General features: G+C 71.2%; 1 protein-coding gene across 1 annotated transcript; it reads left to right on the plus strand.

Annotated features, from left to right (window-relative positions):
- The first annotated feature begins 1,126 nt into the window (after positions 1-1,126).
- On the plus strand, positions 1,127-8,459 carry SPIRE2 (spire type actin nucleation factor 2). The gene is made up of 15 exons (XM_059825001.1): positions 1,127-1,343; positions 4,483-4,520; positions 4,809-5,168; positions 5,508-5,588; positions 5,665-5,829; positions 5,934-6,020; positions 6,176-6,299; positions 6,401-6,570; positions 6,678-6,828; positions 6,960-7,093; positions 7,531-7,665; positions 7,737-7,804; positions 7,913-7,940; positions 8,056-8,171; positions 8,249-8,459. The coding sequence occupies exons 1-15, from the start codon at positions 1,127-1,129 to the stop codon at positions 8,457-8,459; spliced, it is 2,085 nt and encodes a 694-aa protein (XP_059680984.1).
- Positions 8,460-8,569: the final 110 nt, after the last annotated feature.

Consider the following 8,569-nt stretch of genomic DNA (forward strand, 5'->3'; position numbering starts at 1 on the left):
CACCCACGCCCTGCACCCTGCAGCAACTCACGCGCCCTGCGTCCTTCACCCTGCACGCACTCGTGCACCCTCGCACCCTGTCGTGTGCCCTGCACCCCGTGACCTGCACCCAGCCGTGTGCCCCGCACCCTGCCGCCAGTCACGCTCCCTGCACCCAGTCCTGCACCCTGATCCTGCACCCCACCAGCCTGGGAGGGCCGTGCCAAGCCGTGCCTTGCCGTGCCGAGCTGAGCCGAGCTGAGCCGTGCTGTGCCGTGCCATACCGAGCCATGCCGTGCCAAGCTGAGCCAAGCTGAGCCGTACTGTGCCATGCCATACTGAGCCATGCCGTGCTGAGCTGAGCCGTGCCGTGTCGTGCTGTGCCAAGCTAAGCCAAGCTGAGCCGTGCCGTACCGCGCTGTACCGAGCCGTGCCGTGCCGAGCTGAGCCGAGCTGACTCGTGCCGTACCGTACCGTACCGAGCCGTGCCGTACTGAGCTGAGCCGAGCTGAGCCGTGCCATACCGTACCGTACTGTACCGTACCGAGCTGAGTCGAGCTGACTCGTGCCGTACCGTACCGTACTGTACCGTACCGAGCTGAGTCGAGCTGACTCGTGCCGTACCGTACCGTACCGAGCCGTGCCGTACTGAGCTGAGCCGAGCTGAGCCGTGCCGTACCGTACTGTACCGCGCTGAGCCGAGCTGAGCCGTGCCGTAACGTACCGTACTGAGCTGTGCCGTGCCGAGCTGAGCCGAGCTGAGCCGTGCCGTGCCGTACTGTACCGTACCGTACCGTACCGAGCTGAGCCCAGCTGAGCCGTGCCGTGCCATGCCGTGCCGTACCGTACCGTACCGTACCGTACCGTACCGCGCCGCGCCGTACCGACCCGCACCGACCCGTACCGAGCCGCGCCGCGCCCCTCGGCGCCGCCGCGTCGGTCGCGTCGCCTCCCGGTGGGCGCCCCCGGCGGCGGCGGGCGGCGACGCAGGCGGGGCCGAGCCGCGGGGGCGGTCCGATCCGCCGCCAGCCGCTCCGCTCCGCTCCGCTCCGCCGCGCCCCCCCCCCCGCCCCTCCCGGGGCCCCGCCCGCCCGGTGCGGCGGCGGCGGCGGCGGCGGCGGCGGCGGCGGCGCGCGGGGATGGGGCGATGGCGCGGGCGGGCGGCGGGGCCCCGCGGGAGCTGTCCCTGGAGGAGGTGCTGAAGTGCTACGAGCAGCCGCTGAACGAGGAGCAGGCCTGGGCGCTCTGCTTCCAGGGCTGCCGCGCCGCCGCCGCCGCCGCCGCCCCCGCCGCCGCGCCGCTCCGCACCGCCGACATCCGCCTGCGCGGCGACGGCAGCGTCGTCCTTCCCGCACCGCCGCCCGGTGAGCGACCGCCGCCACGCGGGGTGGAGCCGGCGACGGGGCAGCGCCCGCGCGGGGAGGGGGGCGCCGGCACCGGGAGGGGGGCACCGGGACTTACCGGCGCCGGCAGGGGGTGCTGCGCCGCGCCGCCCGCCCGGGGGGGCCGGCGTCGGGGGCGCGGAGGGACCGGGGGTACCGGCAGCGGGGGGGCGCCCGCAGCGGCCCCGGCGGGAGGGAGCGGCCGCGGCGGAGAAGGAGCGGTAGCGGCAGCGCGGGGTGGGCAGGGGAAGAGGCACCGGCAAGGGGGAGCAGGCACTGGCGGCGGCGGCACCGGCAGCGGGGGACCGGTGCGGCACTGGGGGCACCGGCTGCGGGGGTGCGGCACCGGAGAGACTGGGCGAGAGGGCCGGCACCGGCACCGGCACCGGGGGGCAAGAAGGTGGCGCTGGCACCGGCACCGGCAGGGATGGGGCAAACCCCAAGCTCCGGCCCCGGCAAGGGGGACCGGCATCGGCACCAGCGCTGGCACAGCCAGGACCATCGCTGGCACCGTGGGTAGCGGCGCAGGTGCTGGGCCGGTGACTCGGGGGTCCAGGGCTGGTGTGGCACCGGCACCGGCAGGGCCTGGCCAGGGGATCCGGTGAGGCTGGACCCAGGGTGTGGGGGGTGTGGGGTGCCCATGGGTGCCAGGTTCACCAGGCTGGGACCCACCATGGGGCTGCAGTACACCAAGCCCATCGGGGCGGGCAGGACACTTGACAAGGACAGACAGACAGACACCTGCACACACACGGGCACACCCACCACACACACCTGCACCCTCGGACCCCGCAGGGGACCCCGGCCCCAGCTCGGTGTGTCCCCACGGGGGCCCGGCCTGGCCCTTGCCCTCTCCTGGCCCCCGGGAGCAGTGTTTTGGGGCAGCACTGTCGCTGACCTTCGGACTCACGGCCGTGCCCTCTCTGCGGGCGGTTGGTGCTGCTGGGCAGGGCCGCGGTGGTTACGGGCTGTAATTAGGCTCGGCTGGCTGCCAGCAGCGATGCCGGGTGGCTCGGTGTGGCGAGGAGCACCCCTGCGCCTAATGACAGAGTGCGGTAAATGGCTTCACCTGCCTCGCCCCGCCGGGAGGCCAGCGCGCCCGGGGACGGCACCCAGTCCTCGGCACTGTCGGACGCTGTGGGGCCTCCCAGGGGCTCGTGGCCAGGCAGGGACGCTGCGGTGTCACTGCGTGTCCTGGTGCCGGTGGCCGGGCAGAGGATGCTCCTGGCGGAAGGGGACGAGCGTGGAGCTGAGCCAGGAGAGCTGGGAGGTGGGGAGCAGGGCACAAGCAGCCCGCAGGGACCGGAGTACGTGGGGCAGCTCCGTGCCCAGGGCAGGGCCACGCACAGGCACGGCACGTGCCCGCAGCGGCTGGGCATGGCGTGGTCACACCAGCTCCACCAGTCACACATGGGAATGGCCCCACACCCTTCCCTGAGCCACTGTGGCCTCTGTGCCAGAGCTGGTGCCACTGTGCCGCTTCCTGCTCCCAAGTCCCTCCTGTGCCAGCCTGAGCCATCTCCCAAGGGAGAAATCTGGGCCCTTCGCTGTGAAGCCCAAAGCTGGAAGGGCTCCAGGTGCCTCCCAGCACTGCTGCAAGTGGCAGCACCGGCCTGGCACATGGCTCGGCAGCTCCACCCAGGCACGGGGCCGGATCTGGGCCCGGTGAGCTGGCAGCACCCACCTGAGCTGCTCCAATTCCCCATCCTGGGGGAATCCTTCCTCGGCCATGCCCCAGCAGCTGGAGGGAGCTGCTGGGACCAGCCAGGCTCAGCCCACCAGCGCGGCTCCCGCTGTGTTTGCCAAGCCGTGGTCAGTAGCAGAGGGCTCCAGCCGGGCACCGGGTCCAGAGTGTCGGTGTCGGCGTCCCAGGGGATGTGTTGCTGCATCCTCTCCCAGACAGGGCAGAGCACGGCGCGGCTGGCACTGCAGTGGGAGCCAGGCATGGCCTGGGGGCGCAGGGATGATGTTGGGCTCGAGCGTGGCACCACGGCGGGGCAGGACCCCACGTCTCTGCCGTTTGCGCTGCCCTTCCCATGCGGCGCCTGGCCTGGCCTCCCCAGCGGGTGCTGGGCTGCGTCCATCCAGCCACGACCGGCACACGGCTGGCACACGGCCGGCGCATCCCTGCGGCTGCCGCATCGATCAGCTAAATGGAGAGCTAATGGCTGGCGCTCCCCTGGGCCGGGGAAGAGGCTCTGCGGCCACTATCGGGAGAGCGGAGCCGGGGGCCCCGGGGCAGTGTCCTCAGGGACGCTGCGAAAGCCACTCCTGCTCCTTGTCCCGTGGCTGTCCGGCTCCCGGGAGGGTCTGAGCTGCTCACCAGTGTATCCTGAGCTTGTGTGTGTGTGCGCACAGTGCCCTGTGTGTGTGCGATGCTCCGGCTGTGCTGGCTCTGCAGTAGAAAGCAGCATCGTTTGTTGCGCACAACCCGTCACCGCAGCCCACACCAACCGCCCGGGCCATGTCCTGCGGGTGATCTGCCGGTCCTCACTGCACCCCTGCCTGCCGGGGCCCATGCTGCCAGTGCCTGCATTGCCGGTGCCCACATTGCCGGTGCCCATGCTGCCGGTGCCCGCAGCCCAGAGGGGTGCAGGGGGCATTTCCCTGCGGGTGCAGAGCTCTCAGCTCCCTCCAGCCCCAGGGGTGAGGGGGAAAGGGGTGACACTGCCACCCCCAATGTGCCTTCCGGGTCCGGCTGGAGGCAGTGGGGCTGAGCTGCTGGTGCCTGTTTGGGCTCGTTGCCCAGGGCTGGCATCTTCTGCCGTGCCCAGTGAGGCTTGCCATGCTCAGCCAGGCAGGGACGGCAATGGAGGCTATGCCGCCAGCTCGCAGCTGGCACTGCCTGATGCCGAGGCTCAACACGCAGGTCCCCATTGTCCCTTGGAGCTGTGTCCTGGGACTAGGTCAGGATGGGACCAGCTGGGAATGGGGGCCCCAGCTTGGGGCAGGAGCTGCTGGGCACAGGACCCGCTCAGGGTGCTCCCGCCGGGTGCCCCACAGCTGGGGCCAGGGGGGTGCAGCATCCCCAGGGTGCGGGACAGGAGGTGATGCCGAGGGGGGATGCCCAACTCTGGGCTGCCGGCGGGTGCTCGTGGTGACTCTGCCCTCCTCCCCCCAGAGCTGCCCCCGCTGCTGACGCCCTCCGCCGAAGCCCAGGTACGTGGGGGCTGGATGCCCGCCTAGCCCCGCTGCAGCTTGCTGGTGATCCGGCCCGTCTGCCATCGCACCCTGGCGCTGGGGTCCCTGGGTGGGCACTGCCGCCTGCCCCCCTTGTCCTGTGGTGATGGTGATGGGGTCCCGGGGCGCAGCAGGGGGACAAGACCCAGCACCGATGGCTGGGGGGGCAAGGGGCAGCCGGTGCCGGCCATGTGTGCCGAGGGGCTCCCCCCGGTGCAGCCGGTGCTGGGGTCCGGTTGGGGCCCAGCGGGTGCTGTCTCCCCGCAGATGGTGCAGTCGTTGGGCTTTGCCATCTACCGGGCGCTGGACTGGGGGCTGGACGAGAACGAGGAGCGGGAGCTGAGCCCGCGGCTGGAGCAGCTCATCGACCTGATGACCAACAGCGACTCAGAGGACAGCGGCTGCGGCACGGCCGACGAGGGCTATGGGGGGCAGGAGGAGGAGGAGGAGGGGGGCGAGGGGCCGCCGCGTGCCGTGCGCACCTTCGGGCAGGCGATGCGGTGCTGCGCCGCCCGCCTGGCCGACCCCACCGAGGCCCAGGCGCACTACCAGGCTGTGTGCCGGGCGCTCTTCGCTGAGACCGTGGAGCTGAAAGCCTTCCTCGCCAAGATCCGTGATGCCAAGGAGGTGAGCACGAGCATGCGGCGGCATGGCCGGCACCACAGCCTGGCCGGGGAACCACCCACGGGCCCAAAACACTGGGGTGAGCACCGTGCTCCCCTCTGCCTGCCCCAACCAGGGCTGCTGGTGCCGGCATTCGGCCATACACCCTCTCCTGGGGCACTGCGCCGTGGCACCACCGGCTCCCGCCTGCCCCGGGCTGGTGCCAGCGGGGGTGGCTCGTAGTGGGGATGGGGGTGCTTTGGGTGTGCACATCAGTGGTGCAGCCCTGTGGCACGGTCCTGGCTGGACTCTCGGTGCTGCTGGGCGCCGGGACAGGGTGACAGCGTCTCTGTGCTGCGGCAGATGCTGCAGAAGCTGAAGGAGGATGAGGAGGCGGAGGAGCGGCCGGCGGCAGAGCTGGGCAGCCTGCGCAACACCGACTGGGTACGGCAGCGCGGCCGGCGGTGGGGGCCGTGCCAGGGTTGTGTGGAGGCTGACGCCGTGTCCGTCCCCCCGCCAGGCCCGGCTGTGGGTGCAGCTGATGCGGGAGCTGCGACACGGCGTGAAGCTGAAGAAGGTGCAGGAGAAGCAGTTCAACCCCCTGCCCACCGAGTACCAGCTCACCCCCTTCGAGATGCTCATGCAGGACATCCGCGCCCGCAACTACAAACTCCGCAAGGTCATGGTGAGCGTGGCTGGGCTGCCCCCGCGCCGGCCCCCCGCCTTGCCGCCATGCCGCCCGCCGGCCCCGGCGCTGACACCGCCCGCGGCCCCTCTGCCCTTTCCCAGGTGGACGGAGACATCCCGCCCCGGGTGAAGAAGGACGCCCACGAGCTCATCCTTGACTTCATCCGCTCCCGGCCCCCGCTGAAGCAGGTGAGTGCCGGCACCGTGACACCTCCATGGCATAGGAGTGCCCGGCCTGGGCTTGGTGGGTCCCATGGGTGCCATCCCCAGCTGGCTGAGCACCCTGGGGGTGGCCAGCCCCAAGCTGCGGCTGCCGCTTGAGGTCCCATCCATCTGTTCCGCAGGCGTCGGAGCGGCGGCTGCGGCCCCTGCCCCAGAAGCAGAGGACGCTCCATGAGAAGATCCTGGAGGAGATCAGGCAGGAGAGGAAGCTTCGGCCCGTGGAGACGCCGTACCGCGGTCAGAAAGGTACCAGCATTCCCTCTCTGCCACGCCAGGCTGCCGGCAATGTGCCTGGCACCAGGGCAGGTCCCTGTCGTACCGGGACTGAGCCCCATCCCTGTCCGCAGGCTACAGCTCCCTGCCCTGCATCCCCCACGCCTGCTCGGGCCGCCTGGCCTCCAGCTCCTGCCTCGAGCTCTCCCGGTCCCCCGCGAGCGCCGCGTTGGCGCGCCAGCGGCCCCGCGTCCTGCTCAAGGCGCCCACCCTGGCTGAGATGGAGGAGATGAACGTCTCCGAGGCAAGAGAGGGGACCCAGCGGGGCGGGAGGGTGGAGGTCGGGGGGACACGGGAGGTGCCGGGGGGCAAGGGGGTCCCGGGGGTGATGCGGTGCCCATGGCCTTGCAGGAGGAGGACTCTCCGGGCACAGAGGTGCCACTGAAGCGGGACCGCTCCTTCTCGGAGCAGGACCTAGCGCAGCTGCAGAGCCAGCTGGGGGGTGGCCAGGCTGCGCCCCAGGAGCAGGAGCCGCTGCAGCCCGAGCCCCGGCCCCGCTCAGGTACCCGCCGGAGGTCCCCAGCCCCACGCCGCCCCTGTCCCCCCATCCCCAGGGTGGCTGTGCCGTGCCCTGCGGCAGGGGTGGCACCGGGCAGCGTGGCCTTGCCATGGCCTCCCTGTCCCTCCCCGCAGGCTCTGTCCCCGCCAGCTGCCACCGGCTGCCGGACAGCTCAGCACCACCCCGGGCTGCTCTCGGCGCCGTGGAGGAGAGGCCGGAGGACGGATCCGGCACCGACCCCGGCACCAGCTCCAAGCACCTCTGTCTGGTGAGTGCTGGTGGTGGGGCTGGGCTGGGCTGGGGACACTGGGGCTGGGGACACCAGGGCTGGGGACACCACGCAAGCATGACCACGGGCACGCGGCAGCCTGGCACGAGGGCACAAGGCGTCTGGGGGGTCCCCATGGCCTCCCCGCTCCCTCTGCATGGGATGTGGGGCTTGAGGCATGCCATGCCGTGTGCCCTGGACCTGTGCCGGAGAAACTCTGCCTGTGCCTGGATGTTCTGCCAGTGCCGGGAGGCTCTGCCGTGCTGGACATGCTCTGCCTGTGCCGGACATGCTCTGCCTGTGCCGGGAGGCTCTGCCTGTGCCGGGGATGCTGTGCCCATGCCGGGAGGTTCTGCCCACGGCACATGGATGCCCCGGGCCGTGCCCTGTGCCGCAGCCCTACGGCAGACGGGGCTGACATCCCCCCTCGCCTACAGGAGTTCAGCCACCCCGTGGAAAGCCTGGCCCTCACCGTGGAGGAGATGATCAATGTGCGCAGGGTGCTGGTCAAGGCCGAGATGGAGAAGTTCCTGCAGAGCAAGGAGCTGTACAGCAGCCTGCGGAAGGGGAAGGTGGGAGCTGGGGCCGGAGGGGCCGAGCGCCGCCCGCCCGGCCCCCGGCTCTCACCCCCCTCTGCCCACAGGTCTGCTGCTGCTGCAGGGCCAAGTTCCCCCTCTTCTCCTGGCCGGCGGCATGCCTCTTCTGCAAGCGGTGAGCGCCGCGCCGCGCCGTGCCGTGCCACGCCATGTCACCCCATGCCGTGGGGCTGGGAGGGTGCCCGCGATGGCCCTACTCACCGGCCTCTCTCTGTGTCCCCAGGTCTGTCTGCAGCTCCTGCAGCCTGAAGGTAAGAGAGCGGCTCCGACCGGTGCCACTGTGTCCCTCTCCCTGCCTCTCCCCTGTCCTGCCCCGTCCCTGTCCCATCCCTGTCCCCGTCCCGCCTTGACGCCCGCACCCGGCAGATGAAGATGCCTTCCAAGAAGCTGGCTCACATCCCCGTCTACGCGCTGGGCTTCGAGAGCCTCCCGGGCTCACTGCTGGCCAAAGCCCTGCCACTGCGGAGGAGAGAGACCTTCCAGTGAGTCCCACGGCCCTGAGCCTTCCTCCCCCCTCCTCCTCCTCGTGCCAGGGCTGACGGTGTGCCCTGTGCCGCAGCTCACTCCCAGGCACGTGCTGGCGCCGGGTAGAAGAGGAGTTCCCCCACATCTACGCCCAGGGCTCCGTCCTGCGCGACGTCTGCAGCGACTGCGCCGGCTTCGTCACCGACGTCATCTGCTCCAGCCGCCGCAGCGTGGCCGTCCTCAACGCCGCGCCACGCCGGGCCGCCAAGGCCCGCTCCCTCTACGGCGACTCCTGGCACAAGTGAAAGGCCCGGCGCAGGGGTGCCGGCTGCCTCGGCGCAGACCCCGCTAGCGGCCACCCGGATGTACATATATACATAGGATGTATACATACAGCCTCTATATTTATATACCT

Source organism: Gavia stellata, chromosome 15, assembly GCF_030936135.1.
Source record: "Gavia stellata isolate bGavSte3 chromosome 15, bGavSte3.hap2, whole genome shotgun sequence".
Taxonomy (NCBI): Eukaryota; Metazoa; Chordata; class Aves; order Gaviiformes; family Gaviidae; genus Gavia; species Gavia stellata.

Bases quoted from the DNA above. Each gene is read 5' to 3' on its own strand.
- SPIRE2 (XM_059825001.1), top strand. From the start codon at position 1,127: ATGGCGCGGGCGGGCGGCGGGGCCCCGCGGGAGCTGTCCCTGGAGGAG. The intron at 1,344-4,482 runs GTGAGCGACCGC...TCCTCCCCCCAG, and splicing joins CCTTCCCGCACCGCCGCCCG to AGCTGCCCCCGCTGCTGACG. The intron at 6,829-6,959 runs GTACCCGCCGGA...CCCTCCCCGCAG, and splicing joins CGAGCCCCGGCCCCGCTCAG to GCTCTGTCCCCGCCAGCTGC.